Below are 22,797 nucleotides of genomic sequence, written 5' to 3' on the forward strand. Positions count from 1 at the left end.
TGCTTCATTTCTCATCAGCTTATTTGGATCTTCCTAGGTTTTTTTTTTATATTCATCATGTCATCATTTATTTCCACACAGTAAGCAAATATAAACATAGAGGTCTTTCAAATTATTCATGAGGGTTAAGTGGAAATTACTGAGCTGACTGTAGCTGTGTAGTTTTTACTAATTTAAGATAGTAATTATCTGTCTTTCAAATATGCTACTTTGTAAAATGTGATGAAATATAACTCTTTCTAACTTCTTGAAGCTAATTAGCAATTAGTGAAATGATCATGTTAATTTTGCTTTCAGGACCCACCAAATAATAAAAAAGAGAGTCTTTCACCAATCCCTCAAGTAGTCCAATATTTAGAAATTTCTTTCTAGGCCCTTCATTCCTCAGTTTGCACTTCTTATAAAGTCTGTGTCCTTAAAAAATATTATTCTTTTGTATCAGAGTTAGCATATACAAAAAGTTTTAGTGGTAGGAATACGGTAAATATTGATTTTGATGTAAATATTTTGAAACACAATTGAATCAAACTTCTTGAAATATGAAGGTCCCTAGGGGATGATAATTTCTTTGGAATGACCTCTTTTTTTCTTGTGAGGCAGTAGATCTAATTCTGAGAAGTCTCTCTTCTGAACTTAACATCGACCAATCATAACTATGCATCTTTCCTCATATACTTGTTACTAAATATATTTTCATCTATGGATAATGAAGTCTAATTTCAGTTAAATAGTTTGTTTAGGTATGACCTTATCTCCTTATTTGTCTCAAAATTAACAGGTCAAAAAGAAAAACCTTGTTCAGGTCAAACATATCTAATATCAAAATGAATCTTGTTTTGAAATACAGCTCAAAATGACAGAAACAAATAAATGAAAAAGATGTATTGTAAAAGATGTGGATTATTATAATGAAAGGAACAATGGTACAGACTGAGGTTTTGTTTCAGTTCTGTAACAAGTGAACTATGTGAACCAAGGTTTGCCATTAGGACCCTCTGGGGCTTAATTTCTGTGGGCAAAGTGGAAAATGAAGTCTCCTGAAACCTTTTGCCTGTGTATTGTTTCTATTATTTTGCAGCCCTGACTGCACCAAAATATAAAGTCATTCTTTAGTTAAAACTACTAAATCAAATAGATATGATATGGATTTTCAAGTATAGCAAAATAAAGCAGAGTTCTAAGCCTAGATTGAGTTTTGTTTTCTAGATATGTTCACTTTGATGAAAAATCTGTATTCCTCAAGCCAAGAAATAAAATGATTCCACAATGCTAACATTTAGAATTGTAGAAGCCAAAGGACAATATGTTTTGATATGAAACTTTTAAAACAAATCTGAGAAATAATCCTTTTCTATTCTTCACATTTTAGGAAACAAGGATGGACCAAGGTTTGAAAGTCGAAGGGTCATCTCTAGGAATCTAAAAGAAAAGATAAAAGAAGAAAATAACAGATAAGATTTTTTAATTTTTCAAATCAATCATGACTTTCATTCTTGCTCATTTTATGTAACTCTTATTCATATCTTCTCATAGGTTTGCCACAGTGGACTCATTCATGTACTAGGTATCATTCCTCACATTCATCTGACATCAAAGAAATACCAATACAATACTAAGACTGTCCACCTATCCTTTCTCTCCCTTCTTACATGACACTCTTTTCTCTTCCTATCCTTCATTTCTCTGATAATATCTTTTATGCCTATTTGTCAAATCTCTTCACTAGTCATATGATGCAGCCTGTTCACATCAAAAACAGATTTTTCCATTGCCTTACTGATTTTCAGTTCTTTGGAGAATTATATGTCCCATGACTTACAGACATGCAACCACAGTAGATTAATGATATTAAAATATGGGACTTCTGAGTATTTAGTTACATCTCTTCTTTGCAATTTCCTGAAAGTAACTAGGACACCAGTCTATTCTAGTCCTCCTTTTTCTTTTCCCCCTTGCTAGAAGCTTTGCTCTTGTACACATGCTTTTCCTCTTCCCACTTTCCAGTTCCTCTCTATGTGTTGTTTTCCTCCATTGGAATGTAAGGTACTTAAGAGTGAGAGCTGTTCTGCTTGTTTATCTTTGTATTCCCAGACTTTAACACAGCATCTGCCACATATGTTTAGCATTTAGCAAAAACTGTTTCTCACTTTTCCCCACCTGTCTTCTCTCTCCTCTCTTCCATCTTTCCTCCTCCACGGCTTCCTCCTCATATTTATTCTTCTTATGATTATTATTATTTCTCTTCTTCTTTTTCTTCTTTTCCTTCTTCTCTTTTTCTTCCTTCCCATCTCTTTCTCTCTCTCTCTCTCTCTGTCTCTGTGCTCTCCAGATTAGGAATACATTTGTGCTGTCAGATATGCATACACACACACACAAACACACACACACACACACACCAATGGACAAGCACTATAGGTAATCAAATATCTCTTTTAGCAACAAACTTTTTTTGGTGATATTGCTGGAGTGGATATACTTCTGTTTTTAAAAACCAAGTTAAGTAATAAAAAATAGAGAAAACCACATTTTGAGCAGTGGGATCTGGCTTCCTTCATATCTATATTTGTTTTTTCACAAGTGGTAACCAGAAGTGGGGCCAGAGTAATGCAACTAAGTCATTGAGTTAGAAGCTTAAATTAAATGTTTGTCCTTTCATTCTCAAAGAAGACCATGACATCAAAGAGGTGATGCCATGAAAAGCACTTGAATTGGGTTTCAGTGAGGGGGTGTTATGCCAAGTCACTAGTCTTACTTTCTCCTCCAAAGCCATCTGGGTCCAGTGGCAGTCAAGACAACTGGAGATGGCCCTGGATATGAGGCAATCAGGGGTAAGTGATTTGCCCAAGGACACACAGCTAGTGAGTATCAAGTTTCTGAGGCTGGATTTGAACTCTCATCCCACTGACTCCAATTGCAGGGTTCTATCTACTGTTCCACCTAGCTACTCTGAGAAACTTACCAAGGTAGCAGGTATAGAAGGGGATTTTGGGTTGGTTGGTTTGTTTTAGTTTGATTTTGTTTGGGTTTGTTTTTTTTGCATCTCATGAGAATGTAAATACCAGAACAAATGAATAGCCAGTCTAGCTATTCAATGAACCCACAAATACCAATGGAATAATCAAAGTGCAACCACTCCTTGTGTTCTGAGAAAGAGGTAAGAGCACCACAAAAAATGCACAATAGCCCAGTAGCTGAAAGGGATGACTCTAGAACTGAAAGCAGCAAAGATAGAAAGGCCACCATAGTAACATGTTGAGGGGAAACGTTCTTTTAAGGAGGAAGAAACATGGAACATCTTTCATGATATACTTTGGGGAAAAAAATTGTATCTCTATCCAAGCATCTAAATGTCAAAGAAAGACTAATAGAGAAAAATAAAACCACAGCATTATCTCCAATTAGCAAACTCTCACCATGGGTTTAAGATAATTAAATACAATTAATTGTTCTTTAGCTATTTTGGTTCATGTGAATCAAAATCTCCATAGGGAGAAAAACATGGAAATAAAAAATTTTCAGTACTATTTGAAAAATCTGATGAGTGATATAATTGGACATGCTTAAATATAATTAATAAATGAAAAAAGAACTAAGATCTGAAAACTCAGAGAAATTATCAATAAAAATTGCTCCCCGCTGGTCCTCCATACCTGTTCAGTAAATTGATCCACACATGCCATTCTAATCTTCTCAGGAGTTGCTGGGCTATTCAAAATGAAGGGCTCCATCAGTCCTCTCTTCTTGCGTGCTGCAGTCACAGCATCAGTAATAGCAAAGAATACAGATGATCCCATGAACATTCCAGCCTCCCCTAGACCCTAACAGAAGAGGAAGAAAGAATCAAAAGGGCATTCTTCATTTACATCTGACACATTCTCACTACCAATTGCTGAGAATTTGCTAAATGGTCAGACTTTCCTTTCCCCTCCAAACAACAAAGAGTAAATTTCATAAAGCAGATCCAAGAAATCTATATAATGCTATACCATGATAATTCAAGAGGCCAGGCAGAATGTCAGGACAGCTCGGCACTTAAATTCTATCTTTTGTAAAAGTTTAAAAAATATGCTCCTTCCTCAGAATCACCATAAAAATGACAAAATAGAAAATGCAATTTGTCCAGCAGAATTTTAAAGACATAATTGTGCACCAATCAAAGAAAGAAGAAAATCATAGTATATTAAGGCTAGAAAAAAAGAAACTTTAGAGAGAGATTATGTATTCTACAATTTATTTTACAATTGTGTCTGAGTTCAAATGACCTAGTATGATTTTATAGCTTATGAATAGGATCAAGACCTATGATTTTTCTGCTTTCCTTTTCTTGGTGGCAATTGTAGAAAACATAATAAACTTCTGTATGTCCTTACTTTGGATGAGTAGATGGCTATTGGGTTTTGGGAACGCACAAAAGTAACGTTGAACTCTTCTGGGATTTCAGTGACTGTAGGGATCTTATAATCTTCTGGGCTCCTAGAGTAAAGAACACCTTCTGGGGAATATTTCAATTCTTCAGTTGTATATAATCCCATGCCTTGAATAAATCCACCTTCAATCTGCATCCAAAAAAAGTACATAGTTCATGAAAGTTGAAATATCCTATATTTTAATGTTTTATGTGAAAGCAAGGTCTTAATCAACCCTGAGCCAAAAATACTAGGCTTTCTTAATCATAAACTTATTTTAAAAGACACTAATACAACATTGTTTACTAGAGACTATATCAAGACTGCATCCTGTATTTTTTATCCTTTTTTACAAATTAATTGTGAAAACATTGTGGATAGTAATAATTCTAAATGCTTAGACATAATTGGATACAAGATAAAAAATGTTTCAAGACAAGGAATATATTCTGCTTACAGAAGTTTCTTAAAATCTGTTTAGGTAACTTTATTATCATGAATAGAAAGCACTGTATAATTTACTTACTGGATTCATATTTGAGAGTACAGAAGGTCAAAGGCAGGAGCCTTTGTGAAATTGTGAAAATAATTTATGTTAAGTGGAGAGAAACATACGTATGTAGGAAATAGTTGTACTTCTCCCTTGTAGTATTGACTCTGGACAGAACTTATTTATAAAGTTCAAAATAGGAAATTTTATTGAGATGCGAAAAAAGCAATGATCTATTGTTAATATTGGTATATATGGTATAAACTTTTATACCATATTATACCATTTTATACCATTCACCCAAATTAGCCTCTTTTAGCATTTCTAGTGAAATTCTAGTATCATGAACTGAATTTTAAGTAACACGACTCAAAGTTGTCTTCAAAATTATTTCATATGTCCCTGAAAAGCGAGACTTTTTCTTATTTGAAATTAATCACATGCTTTCTATTTATTTATTTTTCTTTTATTTCTTTTGCACGGCAATGGGGTTAAGTGACTTGGCCAAGGTCACAGACCTAGGTAATTATTACGTCTCCGAGACCAGATTTGAACTCAGGTCCTCCTGACTCCAGGGCAGGTGCTCTATCCACTGTGCCACCAAGCTGCCCCAATCATATGCTTTCTAAAAATATATCCATTTCATTTTCAGTCAAAAGCTTGCAGCGTACGTCACTTATGTAAAAGAGGTGTACTATTATTTACTAAATGTACAAAAACAAGGTTAGAAGTTAGGTTTCTATTATTGCAGTTTGCTTGTCTATGGTGAGACTGAGTGGGGTGAAAATTCTAGTAGTAACAACATCTCATTCCTCAAATGAACTAAATGGCTTGGCAATAACAACATTGTTCTTCCTATTAGATCCTAGGAAAAAGAACTATAAGTCATGTTTATAAAATGAACTCACCCTTACTAACTACCATATTTCTACATGTATAAATGCATCTTAAATTTTGGACCCAAAGTTTTAAAAAAATGTATTACATAAAGTTATTGAAGTCAAGTTTTATTCATCATAAAATTCATAAATCTCCTCATCACTGTCAAAACTCCCATCCATGGGGGTGACTAGGTGGCACAGTGGATAGAGCACTGGCCCCGGAGTCAGGAGTACCTGAAATCTGGCCTCAGACACTTAATAATTACCTAGCTGTGTGGCCTTGGGCAAGCCACTTAACCCCATTGCCTTGCAAAAAAACTAAAAAAAACCCAAACTCCCATCCATTAGCTCATCTTCATCAGTGTTTGATGACCTTAGGAGAGGCTCTGACTGCTCTCCTGCCAATGCTGTAGTCTGTGGTTGATCACAAGCACTCCCTGGACAAGTCTGTTTATGGGCACATGCTTAGTCCATTCCATTTCATGAATATGAAATATCAGTTGTGTCCTTTGAAATCAGTAACTTCTTTTTCATCAGCAATTCTTCTTGCCTTCTGCTGAACCAGTTTGAGAACACAGGAATTCCAACTGCTCTTTGCTCTTCAATCCATCTCTTCAATTCCCTCTCTAGATCAGACCATTTGGCTGCCTTGCCTCTCGTGGTCTTCTGCCAGGGCATTTTCAAACGGGTTTCTTCTTCCTGTAGCCAGTCTCAGGTTGTTTTCTCAGTTGGAGAAGGACCAAACTGCCCTTCAACAGCATGATTTCCATTCACCTTTGCAAATTGGATCACTTTGAACTTGAATTCAGCACTGGACAAAAATCTTTTCTGAGCCATTTGTAGGCAGAGCATAGCAAAATGTTACCTAATATACTGCTAAAGAATACAAAACAATGAGCACAAAGATACAAGCAAGGAAAAAAAGGGAAATACAAATAAAATAATCTACAACTGCTTTATAAGACACTCCCAGTTTTTAGACCCCAAATTTTCCAAAAAAGGGTGCATCTTAAACATGGGGAAATTTGATAAATAAAAGTGTTGAGTACCACTTCCTAACTTTTCTGAAAAGATGCTGATTACGAAGCAGCTTAAAGTATATATATATATATATATATATATATATATATATATATATATATATATATATATATGCTTGTTGCCCTCATAACATTTTCAAAATGAGATTTCCCTGTCTTCAAATTTCAGGAGGGAAAGAGAATGAACAAAATATTTCTGTGTTTGTTTGTTTTCAGATATCTGGTTGGAGAAGATGTATTGTTTCCACATATACCCTCCCCTCCTAATGTAGTCCAAACTCTTTTTTCTTGATCCTGCAGTGAAGTCAAAAGTTCTTTATCTTTTACTAGTCATCATGTTTTAGTGACAATAACAATTGTTCATTATTTTCTTTTCAAAATCAAATAGGAAAGTCCTGGGTAAAAGAAAAGTCATAAATATTTCTCATAAATTTGCATATTCTCTTCTAAATTACAAAATCAAAAATGATAGATTTTATAAGATTGTTTTCCTCAACATGAAAAGTTTGTTGTTCAAAGAAAATACTAAGTTCTCAAATCATGCAAAAAAAATTCCACTGGAAAAAAATGCTCTATTTTGAGTTGAAGGTAAAATTCCATAAAAGTCAATAGAACAACATGGTTTAAAGTAAAAGGTAGTATCTTTGAAATTTGTTTCAGGTGTTTAAATCCTCCAATGTTTAATGTGTTTTAAGGCTTTAAATGCTGCTTCTGACTCTACTAGCAGAAAAACTTGGCAAAAGGCAATTGGCTGAATAAAATATAAAAATCCCAAGACATTTGCTTCCACCTGTGTCAGTGGAACAAAAAATTAGTGTACCTGGCTGTGCATTATTGAAGAATGTATATACCTTGTTGCATCAGTTTTAGATTCATGCTTTTGCAGATCACCTTTTATGTACATAAAAATAACAGGTAGCAGATATTAAAGGAGTTTATGGATTTTTAGCACAGTTTCAAGTGTTTCATGATACTATGTTTGGTAATATGAAGGTATAATTTTATATATTACATATTTGATATTACAAATTCAATAAAATAAAAGTAATTTTTAAACAATAAACTGGTAATTTCCTGCTTTAAAGATACTTACATTCCACTGTGTTAACATGGCTAAAAAAGGTAAGAGGAGTCAACTCCATATTGCATTTAACTTACAAGTTTCAGATCTCATCATACGTTCCTGCCCTGTATGTATGTGGTTGATTTTTCAAGCAAAAGTATACTTTACTTCTATCACTATTTAATTTCTATACTTTGCTATTTAGTTCTGTCTTCTAAAGACAAAAAGAACCTCTAACTCCTATTCAATGTGGAAATTTCTCAAATACTTGGCAGCTACCTTGTATGTACCCCTCGAGTTTTCTTCAAACTCAATATCTCTAGATCAGACACAGAGAAGAGACAAACTTGAAAACAAGGAAGGAATAGTTTGCAAAATCCCTTAGGGAAGGGAAGAGGCAAAAAAGGATAGCGAAAATCACAGATGACACTAAGCCCAATTGAGATTGAGTTAATATCAATTATTAATGACATCTAAGTCTATTTTCTCATCTTTTTGAAAATGATCCTTGCACATATATGTATAATCCATCATTATCTTTGAAAAAATCCAAAGAAGGGAGAAGCACATTTTCCCTTTATCATAACTTCCCTGCGTGTAAAATTTATTTTTTATTGCTTGCCACTCTAATTTCCAGAATTAAACATAGACTTACAGACTCTTTGCCATTAATAGTTTTTCATGTAAGATTACATATGAACCCTACTGGTAATTCCAACCATGAGGAAACTGCTCAGTATCTTTTGGTTAATATTAAATGAAGCATAGAATAGAGAGACATATACTTGATAGAGGAAGGAAGGAAGTGGTGAGAGGAGGAAGGGAAGGAGGAAAAGAAGAAGGGAAGGAGGGAAGAAAGTAATGGGATAAATATATAAAGTGCTTACTAAATGCAAGATTATTCCAAGCATGCTAAGTATTTTGTATATCTTGTCTATTTAACCCTCATAATTCTAGGAAATAGTTGTGATTATTATCTCCATATTTCATTTGAAGAAACTGATATTGAGTGACTAGTTTAGGTTCATACAGCTAGTAAATGTTTGAGATCATAGTTGAATACAGGTCTTCTTGACTCCAGGCCTAATACTTGATCCACTGTACCACTTCATTGGTTCCAGGCCAACGTTTTGAACAAGCTCTAGATGAAGGTGATATCTTCTTTAGAAGATGAATCTCTCCAAATGATCCTATAGCAGGTGATATTATGCTGATTACATCATGTTATAGAACACTACAGGTCTTCTTCAAGAAGGACTATGATCTCTCAGAGAAAAAAAAGCAGTCCAAGCAGGGAGAAAAAACAAACAATTAGTTTAAGATTTAATTAGCTTAAAAACTCTTCAGTGTGTACCAATAATAGGTGATTGAATGATTAATTATTGAGTCAGTCCACAAGACCATACGTCTGAATAGACATTGCCTTTGTACAAAGAGTTGGGTTGAAAACTGAGAGGAGAAAGACAGCTGTAAGCTTGTATTTAGGAATTCAAGTGATGCTTTCAATGATCACAGCTGTCTATTCAGAATTTATAAAGGTTCTTAAGTTGCTTTTTCATTTACCATAACTTTTTCCATCTCCTTTTATAGCCACTTAATTAGGATAGACAAGAAATCATTCTAGGTAGATTCTCTAGAAGGGTAATAGAGAAGGAAATAGTCAATTTTTCCCATTAGCTACTCTTACTGCAAATGCTTATGATATAGAGGGCAATGGGGAATCCCTATTGCAACAACTAAGATTCTTCTTAAATGGACAATATAGATAATGTGGATCTCCATGAGCAATGTACATAGATAGATAGATGGAGAAATGTGATGGCATCAGGAAAGAAACAATTCATAATGTCTATGATAAAAAAAAAGTGTCAGACTGAAAAATGTTTGTGATTTTGTTTTTGAGTTTTTAACTTAAAATGAAAATGTGAATTGCAGAAGGAGGCAAGAAAAGAACATGTTTTGGAAATAATTCTTAGCAATGTCATGAAGAATACTCAAATAGCTATCAAGATGGTATAGAACTGAAAAAGAAGTTGCATAAAGGTGATGTGACGCTGGCTGTTACACACCTGTCCTATGTCAATAGCAGGATTTAGACTGAAAGCAGCATCCATGAAGATGTCAGTTCTGAGGAGCTAAAAAAATGCAAAAAAAAACAACTTTAAAAGTGGATTATTTTGGAAAAAAACTACGCACACAATTTTGTCTGTTTGGTCTCTAAACTTCAATTTAGATAAGGAATAATAGTAGATACACTGGGAAAGGAATCAACAAGCTTCCTAATTAACCCTTCTAACATAGATAGATAGATAGATAGATAGATAGATAGATAGATAGATAGATAGATAGATATGTATACACATATATATATGTATATATATATGTGTGTGTGTATATATATGTTTGGGTACACCCACAATGTATGTTCAGCCTTAAGTCTTTGCTGATTCCAAATCCAACATTCTATGCATTGCCTCATCTAACTGCCTTATAGAAACCAAAGATCATACAGCTAGTTCAAGGAAGATTTTGGACTAGAACCTAGGTCTCCAAATTCTTAGTTTAATGTTCTTTCTATTCATTATACAACAGTTCCTTCCATTTTATTTACTCAAGGAGAAAATATCCTGAGGAATTTTCATTGAAAGTTTATATTTTGGGCAGCTAGGTGGCATAGTGGATAAAGCACCAGCCTTGGAGTCAGGAGTACCTGGGCTCAAATCCGGTCTCAGACACTTAATAATTACCTAGCTGTGTGGCCTTGGGCAAGCCACTTAACCCCGTTTGCCTTGCAAAAACCTAAAAAAAAAGTTTATGTTTATATATACATTTACCTTATGAGCTCCAGTCAGACAATCAATCTCAACTTCAGAACAGGTTGTTCCATAAACAAAATATGGATATGGATGACCTTCTTCTTTCTCCCAGTCCATATTAGTCTGATAGCCCCTGAGAAGATAATGCCATATAAATCAGGATAGAAACAGATAAAATTTTATCCCAGTGAGATGAATTTCTTTATTTACCTGTGCTCCAGCCCTGTTAAAGATAGGATATTATGGTCATACTGATTTTTATCAGATAATGCCTCCTAAGCAATTCTCTCAAACGTTTTTCTTAGAATAAGACTTATCTTCTCATACTGTGACTATGTGATCAATTTGGCTTCCACTGCAATAGACTGAGCTATTGATGGAAAAATCCCTTAGTTCCTGAAGAGGTGGACAGGATCTCTATGCTTGAGGACAATGGAAACCTTCTCTTAGGACATAAATCTCCCAGGATGTATCACTGTTTGAGATGTCATGGAAACTCCACAATCACTGGAAAAAGCAAAAATAAGTCTTACTTGAAATAGCCAGTGGCTGAAAGACTGATTGATTCCATGAAAGCTTGAGCAACCTGTTAAAGGAGAACAGTTTTAGAAGTAGGTAAGAGTGTGGGAAAATTAGTCAAATTCTTTGACTTTCAAATACAAGATTCAAGAGAAGCATAAAAAGGTAAGCAGGAAAGGGAAATCATAACAGACTTAATCAGGATAAAATACTAACATTTCTACATGGAAAACATTATACTTGTAAGTCAAAAGAACTTTCTCCTTAGTAGGGTAGTTAGAAGAGAGAGAGAGAGAGAGAGAGAGAGAGAGAGAGAGAGAGAGAGCAAAGATGTGAGTTGAAAATGAGGATGATAGATTAAAAATTAAAATTAGGAAGCAAGAGGAATATAATTGGAGAAAGGGAAAGGGAGAGATGATGTGAATTGTCTCCCATTGAGGCAAGAAAAAACTTTTACAGTAGAAAGGAAGATGGAGAAAGTGAGGGGAAGAATGTGAACTTCACTCTTATCGAAATTGACTGAAAGAAGGAATAGAATATATAATCATTAGGGATAGAAATCTATCTTACCCTAGGAAAGTGGGGGAGATAAGAGAAAAAAGGAAGTGATAGAAAGTGGATCAGATCAGGGAAGGAAGTAGTTAAGAAACAAAACACTTTTGAGGAGGTACAATGTAAAAGGATGGAAAAATAAAATAAATGGGGGAATAGTGTGGAGAGGAAAAGCAACCAGCAATAGTAATTATGAAAATTATTTTTGATTCATGTTTCTCCAATGCAAGCTTCATTTCTCAAACATATAGATAACTGTATCAAATTTATAAAGATAAGAGCTATTCCTTTTTGATAACTGATCAAAAGATATGCCTGGTTTCCAGATGAAATAATCAAACTATCTATAGCAATATGAAAAAATGTTCTAACTTTTTATTGATCAAAACATGCAAATTAAAACAATTCTTCCTTACTTATTAGATTAGCTAATAGGCAAGAAAAGGAAAATGTCAAATGTTGGAGGGGATATGGGAAAAAATGAGACATTAATGCATTAGTGGTGGAGTTGTGAACTGGTTGAACCATATTAGAATTATTTAGAACCTCTTTTGCACCCATCTCTTTCCTTACATTTTCCTTTCCAGTCTGAATTAGATGTGTGTATCTATTGTTTGGATTCTTCTAGGTCTATGAATACCAAAACAACAATAGCTATAGCAACTAACATTTATATAGCCCTTTCAAATTTTTAAAGAATTTTAGATAAGTCATTTCATTTGATCACAACAACCTTATAGGGATTAGAAAAGGTAACAGAATTAATAATTAATTTCAACTTTGAGATGTGTTCTCTAGTTTCTCCTCCTTTCTGCATATATACCTAAGTATATAGGAATTGAAAATTGTACTGTGTTAGCAAATGTCTTTATTCAGGACCTACTTTTAAGACTAATCTGTATTATTAATGTTTTCTTATCAATAAAACAGTAAGTCAAATTTAATTTGTAGCTTGATTTCCATGATATAAATGCTCACACCGAAAATTTAACAGTCCCTTCTCATGGTTGAGGTTTGCTTCACCACAGTCCTGAATGAGAGTAAGAAATTACTACATATCATTCTCTGTCATTTAAACATTACAGAAGTATTTAGTCTTTATCCTACAATGAAATAAGATGGGTAGAGATAGGTTAATTAGTTTTATATTTGATTAAATATTGACCTGTTCCCCACTACAAATAAAATTTTAAAATAATATTTTCTTTAACCATTTTAGTAGAAACCATCAACTTCAAACATTTGTTTGGTTAGTTACCCTTTCTTGGTGGCAACACTTACCCATTCTTCCCATTTTCCTTTTGGGTTTTTCTTGATGATAGGCTCAAGGCGTTTCAAAAGAATCTGACAGGCATTCTAAGAAAGATAAAGATTTGAAACAGAATCAAAAAGAAGATACCCACAAATTATAGCATTAAATGTTTCCAATGAAAAGCACATTGAAATTTGTCTTCTGTAATTGCTTGTCATCTTTAATTGTACATAATTCCTATTTCTTCAGGGGTGTTCCTCCATATCTCTGCTGTGATTTCCTCACATATCACTTACTATAGTATTGTCAATAATCCTTATTTGGGTTCACAGCTTCTCTGCCATCTTCTTCACTTCAAATTCTCTTAAATATTTCACCTAACATGTTTCAGTTGCCTCATTTAAATCCACCCCAATCTTTCATTTCTATTCTTGACCTTATCAAAATATGATTCCTCCTCTAGATCCTATATGCTTCATTAAGAGTTTACCTTTTTTTCTAACAAGGATATTTGCCCTTTAATCATTAATATTTAATTTCAAATTATTGCAAAATTTGATGTTAGTGAATATCTGAAATATTTACACAAAGATTATTTTATCCCCACTTCTGACCAAAGGTCCTTATTTCACTCTTATATAAGATCAAGATCTCAGTTCAGACTTCAAAAACCTTTTAACAATTAAGCCACATTCTCTAACTGAATAGTAGAATATTGGTCCTAGGAGGGAGACCCTAGATATCATCTAGTCACATCTGTTAATGTCAGCAATTAGAAAGCTGGAACCCAGAGGACAGAACTCTATGTTCAGGAATAGAATCCAAGTGACTCCCAGTCCCATGATATTTCCACTATGACTGACCAGATCTCTTTAATTTCCATTTACCAAAGAATTATTTCTAAGGTTGAAAAAAATGGAAATCTGTTTGAAAGGCATATGAAAAAAATTTAGTAGAAGAAAACATAGCATCAAATGGAATATAGTTATATTTTGTTTTATTTCATGGCATTGCATTCAAGATAACTATCCTGAATCTTGGCATCTTCAGCAAAAGAAAAGATCAACACCACCTTCCAAGAAAGGTTATATTGTTGTCAAATATATTTCACTAAAATTTTATGACAATGGGAAATATTTTAATACAATTATTCCATCCTGGTTAATAGTTATAAGAGAGTGTTTTCAGACTGAATTTTAATATTGTATGTATTGTAAACAATAACCAAATAAATAAGTAAATGGGGACAATATCATGACCTACAGTTAACTTAAAATTACTTAATAATTTAATATTGTCGATATTTCTCATTATCTATATTAAAATGATCAAGCTTAATTTATTCATTTTCCAGAAAATTTATACTGTAGTGTTTAGCATTTCATAGATTAAAAAGTCTTAGTGAAATTTTTAGTTACTAAAACTGCACTAAGGATCACTTAAAATTGTACTAAGATTTTGGGGATACTCCTGAGTTAAATCATAGCAGTTGAAAATAAGTTTATCTTTCTGTCATATTATCACTTCAATATAATTTCACTTTATTCATTAGTGATTACTTCTTAGTTAAATGCTACCTAAAAAGGTTTTTAGCTAAATGATGCCTAAAAGACCCAATTCAATAGTCACCAAATAAAGAACTGAAAGAAAAAAGGATGTCTGTAGAATCCCAAATATATAGTTGAAAAATGTCAATAATCTTTATTATTATTATTTTTCTAAATGATGTATGTTAATTGAATCTATCTTAGTGACTCACTATATTATTCTATTTTCAATTAGGTACTTTGAGAACATAGTCATTATGAGCTGATATTGGTACTCTTTTTTTTTGTGTTGTTTTGGTTTGTGTTTTTTTACAAGACAAATGGTGCTAAGTGACTTGCCCAAAGTCACACAAGTAGGTGAGTATTAGGTGTCTGAGGCTGGATTTGAACTCAGGTCCTCCTGAATCCAGACTGGTGGTCTACCCGCCACTTGGCCACACTGATATTGGTACTCTTAAGAAACATTCAAAGAGAGTCTTTATGCTATTCTTGTTTCCCCTTGGAAGAGCACAGTTATTCCAGGGCTATGAACTCAAGATAAAAAGAAATCTAACCTGAACAGCTCTTCCATTGATATCTGTTCCCATAGATCCAGCTGTATAGCTAGCATTGGGAACCGTGGTAGTATTTGTGTCAACACTGTGTACATTTGATGATGATATTTTCAATTCTCGACTAGCAACCTGGGAAAAGCACAAGTAAAAAAAAACATTTCTGATTTCACCGACACTCATGGTAATACCTTTCAGCACCCAAATCCCAAAACCCAAGTATATTTATTCAATAGTAAATAATAAACAGGATCACAGATATTCTCCTAAAAGTGTTCATATTTGAAATGACTGGGTTTTTTGTTTGTAGATTGCATAATTCTTATATTTAAACTACAATTTGAATAGATGAATTACTTCTTCAGATCCACAGCTAGAGATGGGTTCTCCTCCAAGAATGGTTGTTCCTATGACAAACAGTGCCAGTAGGAAAGAACTATATCATGAAGATTAACTGGTCAGGTTCCCATGATGAGATTTTCAATTCAAAGCATATTTTGTTTTTCATTCTTTCTCAGCCATTTTATGAATGTCTTCAATAATACAGGATGGAGGGTTAGGCCTGGTGAATGGCTAAACTGAGGGGCATTTCTAGGAATGTTGAGAGAAGGGTTAACAGGGTAAAAGATTAGGGTGAATAGAAATCTTAAATGACATTGTAAATAAAGTCATCAACTGGATTACAAGGAAATGTCTTTTCATTATCCTGAATAAAGATGCCTTTAATTAAATATTCAAAAAGAGACTCCATGAAAGTTCATACAAGCAGTCTGGCTTTCAAAAAATTTCTTTCTTCTCATTGTTAAATTAAAGACTTAAATGTTACTGGGGAGTAGGTTTGGGTGGGCTGAAAGTGATATGGTCATTGAGTGTTTCTGGTTCAATACCAAATGATCACTAGAATACATTGTTGTTGTATACCAGATGCACTATATATGTCATTTCATAGCCATTTGTCTCCTTGCATATGCATATAAAAAAAAGTATAGGGACTTTAGCAATGTGTTGTAAACCAAAAGCAAAATATATAATTAAGTGAGGGCAATATCATTAATTATAGCTGACTGTTAAAATGATTTAATAATAACCAACAATAATATTAGCTAACATTTATATAACACTTAATATGTAACAGGCATTGGACTAAGTATCTAACACTTATCATTTCATTTGATCCTCATAAAAACCCTGGCTCTATTATTATCTCCATTTTTCACTCAAGAAGACCTGAAGCAAACAGAGTTTAAGTGACTTATCCATGGTCACATAACTAGTAATTTACTGAGGCCAGGTCTTTCTGATATCAGGTCCAAGACTCTATCTTCTTATGCTACCTAGAATTCCACACTTTTATAGTCTCAATTATAGAACTAATTTGTTTTTAATGATAAATAAATACATTTTTAAAATCCTTAAATCACAGAAAAATGAGAAAAATTCCCAAATTGCTATTTGTTTTCTCTATCAATAGGAATTTTGTGAATTTTTTTGAATGAGCACAAAACTATAAACCTGGTCAGGTTCCCATGATGAGATTATAAATTCAAAGCATATTTTATTTCTCATCCTTTATCAGCCATGTTTTTTAATTTAATAAGTTAGCATAATGTTGCTTTGAATAGCTCTCTAATAAACCAAAGTCAATTCTGCAAAAATCATTAAGAATTTGTTATGTGCAAGGTGTTAGTCAAATATATAAGAATAAATAAAATGAAATATTTGACCTCAAAAAAACCTACATTCTAATAGATTTGGATTTTTTCCTAAAAAGAGAAGATAAATCCAACCCCAATTATGTGGATCAGTTTTCTTGTCTTATGAATGTATCGTTGTACAGCAGAGATTATCATCTCACCTGAATTAATTTGGTATGAAGACCTTGTCCCAACTCACAGCCACCATGGCACACTAAGACAGACCCATCCTGATAGATATGAACTAGAGAAGCAGCCTAGGAAAAAAGAAACAAATATCAATTATGCTAAGATAGAGGTGAAAAAGCAAACAAATGCTGCCAAACTTCTGTCTCAAATGATCAAGGAGAGGAAATATTTATTTTGCAATCTACACCAGTCTGTCGCTTTTTTATTACTGGAGAAAACCATAATCTCTATGACTACAGGAAATTTTTAATGTAGAAATGCCTGGATTGATTCACACAAATGCATGAATGAATGATCACCCCCCAAACCCAGGGACCAGACTCTTTTTTCCTGCCTCTGAATGTCCTTTAAAAGTTATCCCATTCTTTTCCTTTCCCTCTGTCACCCTGAGAATACTCTGCAAGATCCGTTGCTGCCCATCACCCACTGATGGAAATCTTATAAAGATCTAGTAGAAGCAGCTTTCCTATATTCATTTCTACCAGTATGTTACTATCAGTAGCATGTTACTATATTCTCTTGCTATTACATTTTTAGTAAATTCTTTGTACCAGGATTTGAGGAAGTCAAACATATATTAATGGAATTATGGAACATTTGGTAAACAGCATATTTCTGACTTGGTCAAATAGAACTTGGAAACTACCTAATGAGTATCTTATGCTGAGTTCTAAGAAACCTAATTATCGATTAATTTTTGTAACATGATCCACTTGTGAGTTGAATTATTCTATCCATTTTTTTTTGAGAAAAAATACAATGCCATCTCATAGGGTCATAAGATTTAGAGTTGGAACAAACTTTAACATTTATCTAGTCCAATGTCCTCATTCTACACATTAAGAAACTAAAAAGCCCTACAAAAGAGTAGTTTATATGAAGTCATATAGTTGGGATGTGACAGAGCTTAGCTTCCATGCTAGGTACTTTGACTCCAAAGTATAATATTTATGTAGTATATTAAGATTTGGGAAGTATGTTAGCTGTTTTATCTCATTTAACCCTCACAACAATTATATCAATTCATATATATTACTTCATTTTATTCTCCCAACAACCTTGTGAGTTAGGTCGTGTGGGCATCATCAGGAAACTGAGGTACAAGGTGAAAGAACTACTACAGAGTCACCTAGCAAGTGAAGTAGGATTCAAACCAGAGTACTCTATCTTCAAATCTAAAATGCTTTCCACTACAACACAACTATCTTCTCGATTCAAAAAGCAGTTTGAGGGGCAGCTAGGTGGCGCAGTGGATAGAGCACAACCTGAGTTCAAATCCAACCTCAGATACTTAATAATTACCTAGCTGTGTGGCCTTGGGCAAACTACTTAACCCCATTGCCTTACCAAAAAAAAAAAAAAAACACCCAAAAAGCATTTTGACTTTAGCATCCCTACTTTATTTCCCTGCTGCTGATGATTTCTGAAAGATACAAAAAACTAGGAATTGAGTTGGTAACTATGTAAAATGCTTTAAATTAGAAGACTGGGGCTTGAGTTTTAATTTTGAGCGTACTAGTCACAGGACTTCTACTTTGGACATTGAATAATAACTTCTCTGAGCTTCAGTTTTCTCATCTATAAAAATGGAGTAAATACTACCTACTTTGTCTCACTGACAGGAGTGAGAATAAAATAAATTAATATGTATGAAAGTGATTTTGGAAAGTGAAAAAAGTAACATACTTATTTAATATTAAATAATGCCTGTTTTTCCTTTGGGGCATATTTCATGGACATAACTTTTTAAAGCACAATAATTCTTTACAAAGCCCCAAATATGTGGAACCTAGTACCTGATCTCCCTCCTACTATAGAGAAACTAAGATTGGAAGGGAAGGAGTCATATTCTCTGTGATGATAGTTATTGTCCTCTCCCTCTGTCCTTTCCTTTCTTCCTTTTATTTTTCCTTCTTTCCTCCTTCCTTCCATCTTTCCTTCACGACTTCTTATTCCTGCCTCCTTTTTGTCCTGACTTCACTCTTCTCTCCAACTTGCTGTCTCTTTGCCTCCCCACCTTCCGATTTCCCCAATTTTCTTCCTTCTTTACTTTCTCTCCTTTTAAAACCTTTTTTTCCTCCTTTTTGCTTGAAGATTCTATTGAAATGTTTATCTTCAACAATTTTGAAAAAAGCCTTTATATGATGATAGGTTTTCTCATGCCCCACCTGGCTTCCATATGTCATAGGCACTCCAACTGTAAATTTCATGGGAATAATAGCAATTCCTTTCTTCTTCCAGTCATTTTTCTTGTTAAATTCTTCTATAGCTGCTTTCCTACTTTGGAATGAAGATTTCTCTAGGCATTCATTCCAACATTTTAGCAATGGCTCTGGATTAAACTGTTGCTTGTAAGCTGTTTTGTTAACTGTTTTATACATGTTCATGTCCCTAACCTGAAAGAGAAGAGAAGACAATTAAATCAGGAAGGCAGAAACTGAATATAACATAGTTAAGTCATACTTTATTATGTACCTTTAGTAATATTCTAAGGAAAAAAACAGTTTCAAAGGGAATCTATAAAAACTGATTGTGTGTTTCCACATCAGTGCATATACACACTAGTTTTATTCTGTTTGATCATTAAATCCTAATTTGTATCCTTATCAATCACTGAGTGTTTACCTTCTCTGGTGGTAAGCCACATTTGAATGCCACAGCTGTTATATAATTCTCAACAGGCAGAGTTCCTTGGGGAAAACCAAATCCCCGGAAGGCTGTGTTAGATGGCAAATTTGTTTTACAAGCTCTACCCCTGCTTCGAAAGTTGGGAATATCATAAGCATTTTCAGATTTCAGCACTATGAAATCTAACACCTAGATTAAAAAGAAATGGTAAATACCTATTAGAAATAGAAACATTAGAACTTTGAACTGATCTCTGGAATGAAAATATTTTTGTTGTAATTATATATTAATGTTAAAAAAAGGAATAATTAGAACAAAATTCAGAGTGAAAAGAATGGATATATTCCTAAATTATAGTAAGTTACTGAAATGTGGAGTCATGCTTTATCTATTTTACTAGAAACTTACCATTTCTGACTCATCTGGAGTACAACCAGCATTGATATAATATTGGAGATCCACGGCTTTGATCAAGCCATTTTTCATGAATCCTACCTACAATATATTAAAAAGGATGTCAGTCAATTGTAAATTTCAAATATTTGAATTTAATGGCTTAACCTTGAAGTATAAAAAATAATGATCACAAGTATCTAATCACACAACATAGTTATCATAAGTTACAATAAATGGCTCATAGATTATGAGTTACAAAGCTTTAGTGGAGGACTGGATATATAAGCCTCTTCTTTGCTCTAAGAGAACTCAGAGAGGAGCTCCTGTCCTGAAAGAGTGGGGAGATAACTACGAAACTTGAGTTGCTAAATGGAAACTGTTTTGAGAATGGATTTTTGATCATCCATAAGTGACTTTTATTACTTCTGGGTTTAAGTTCCCTCTCCCTTACTCACATCCTCTCTCTCTCTCTCTCTCTCTCTCTTTCTCTCTTTCTCTCTCTCTTCCTTGATCTATGTAGATATATAACATATAACATATAATATATAAGTAGAGACTTTCCTTATGTGAGTGATATATAAATATATGTATATATGTATATATTTATACATATATGGAAGACAGAGAGACAGAGAGAGACAAAGAGAGAAGGAGAGAGAGAGAGAGAGAGAGAGAGATGAAAGAGACAAAGGGAGAGAGGGAGAAAGAACTTCTTACATCATGTCACTTCTTTTTTTAAATATAATATAATAACCTCTACTAAACTTACTATTTTGACTGAAATTCTAGAATACCAGAGACCTGTAATAAGCAAATAAGGATATAACATTAAAGATATAAATTCAAGAATCAGACTTCCAGCCAAGATGGTGGAGCAAGGCACTGTCCTATAGTCTCCTGATTTTCCCTGAGAACTAATATGAATCAAACTCTTAACAAAATTGAGATGCATAAAATCCAGAAAGAGCAAAAGAGAACATCTACCAACAAGATCTGTCTCAGGGGAATGCAGCTGGGAGCAGAGAACAGAGAGCCAGCATAGGGGCATCTGGGTGAGAACAGCCCCAGAAGATTTGACTTTGTGAGTAGGCAGAACTCCAACACAGCAGCTAGACATCAACCTAGTCAGCTCCACTGACCTGGAAGACCATGGCCTCAAGTCCCCATATTTTCCAGTTTAGTGCCTCCCCAGGCTCAGGTATGAGCAGCAGATCTCTCTCAGTACTGACTGGATAATAAGGAGTTTAACAACATAGCCCAAGGGTACCACACACATTGTTCAAGGATAATTCAGACCTTGCTGTTTCCCCACCCCCTCATACCTAGGGAATGGGCCACAAATGAAGGTCACAGCACTCCAGAGAAAGTCTCTAGCACAACCTACTGGCCAGCCCACTTAGAGTTACTAAACCAAGTGAGCAAATCCTTTAGGGTTTTCAAAACCAAAGGTCTATGAATTAGCACCTTCCCCAACACAAGATCCTAGGAAAATGAAGAAAAGCCATAGGAAAAGACGGTTCATTTAAAGTTACTTTAGGAAAAAAGACCCTAACTCAGAGAGAGCTAGACTTTCTGAGGACAATATGAATTAGTCTCCACCCCAGAAAGACATCTTAGAAGAGATCAGGAAAGAGTTTAAAAATCAATTGGAAAAAACTGGGAAAAGGAAACCCATAAGAAGATTAACACCTTACAAAAGAAAATTAACATCTTGCAGCAAGAAAACAAATCCTTGGAAAATAAAATTAGACAAGTACAAAAAGAAAATAATTCTCTCAAAACCACAATTGGGCAAATGGAAAAGGAGTTGCAAAAGGTAAATGAAGAAAATTCTTCTCTTAGAAAAAAAACTGGAATCTATGGAAACTAAAAACTTCATGAGACAACAAGACTCTATTAAACAAAACCAAAAAATCAGAAAAATAGAAGGAAATGTAAAATGTAAAATACCTCATCAGCAAAACCACAGATCCAGAAGAGACAACTTAAGAATCATTGCGCTTCCTGAACACATTGAGGACAAAAATAAGCCTGGATCAATATTTCAGGATCTTTTAAAGGAAAATTGCCCTCGATATCATGGGACCAGAGGGCAAAATGGTTATTAAAACAAAAAATCCATATCCTTCTGAAAGGGATCCCAAAATGAAAACAGCAAGGAATACTGTGGTCAAATTCTGAAACTATCAGATAAAAGAGAAAATCCTGCAAGCAGTGAGAAAGAAATTATTTAGATACCAAGGAACCACAGTAAGGATTACACAGAACCTGGCTGCATCAACCTTAAAGGATCAAAGGACTTGGAATATGCTATTCCAAAGAGCAAGGAAGCTTGGAATGCAGACAAGAATTCACTATCCTAAAAAAGTGAACTTTCTCTTCCAGGGGAAAAGAAAGATATTTAATGAAAAAAAGGAGACTTCCAACTTTTCCTGATGCTAAACAGAAAATTTGGACTTCAAACAGGAGACTCAAGAGACACATGAAAAGTTTTAAAAAAAGGAAAAGAAAAAATTGCTATCAAATAAAATGAAACTGTCCATATCCCCACTTGGGAGAAAGATTCTTCTTTTTTTAGGGTTTTTTTTGCAAGGCAAATGGGGTTAAGTGGCTTGCCCAAGAACACACAGCTAGGTAATTATTAAGTGTCTGAGGCTGGATTTGAACTCAGGTACTCCTGACTCCAGAGCCAGCGCTCTATCCACTTGCACTACCTAGCTGCCCCTGGGAGAAAGATTCTAATAATACTTGAGAATTGTAACTCTATTAGAGA

The 22,797-nt window shown here is 34.0% G+C and overlaps 1 protein-coding gene across 1 annotated transcript in view; it reads right to left on the reverse strand.

Annotated features, from left to right (window-relative positions):
• Positions 1-1,132: 1,132 nt before the first annotated feature.
• LOC141507571 (aldehyde oxidase 4-like) overlaps positions 1,133-22,797 on the reverse strand; it is a 159,108-nt gene continuing 137,443 nt past the window's right edge. Inside the window, exons 24-35 of the mRNA XM_074215353.1 lie at positions 20,037-20,123; positions 19,626-19,817; positions 19,169-19,396; positions 16,973-17,068; positions 15,121-15,249; positions 13,049-13,123; positions 11,230-11,282; positions 10,715-10,829; positions 9,950-10,015; positions 4,371-4,556; positions 3,651-3,818; positions 1,133-1,419 (exon numbers count right to left, since the gene is read on the reverse strand). Of these exons, the coding sequence (XP_074071454.1) occupies positions 1,366-1,419; positions 3,651-3,818; positions 4,371-4,556; positions 9,950-10,015; positions 10,715-10,829; positions 11,230-11,282; positions 13,049-13,123; positions 15,121-15,249; positions 16,973-17,068; positions 19,169-19,396; positions 19,626-19,817; positions 20,037-20,123 (1,449 nt within the window). The 3' untranslated portion in view covers positions 1,133-1,365. The remainder of the gene's footprint in view (positions 1,420-3,650; positions 3,819-4,370; positions 4,557-9,949; positions 10,016-10,714; positions 10,830-11,229; positions 11,283-13,048; positions 13,124-15,120; positions 15,250-16,972; positions 17,069-19,168; positions 19,397-19,625; positions 19,818-20,036; positions 20,124-22,797) is intronic.

The sequence above is a fragment of the Macrotis lagotis genome, chromosome 1, assembly GCF_037893015.1.
Source record: "Macrotis lagotis isolate mMagLag1 chromosome 1, bilby.v1.9.chrom.fasta, whole genome shotgun sequence".
Taxonomy (NCBI): domain Eukaryota; kingdom Metazoa; phylum Chordata; class Mammalia; order Peramelemorphia; family Peramelidae; genus Macrotis; species Macrotis lagotis.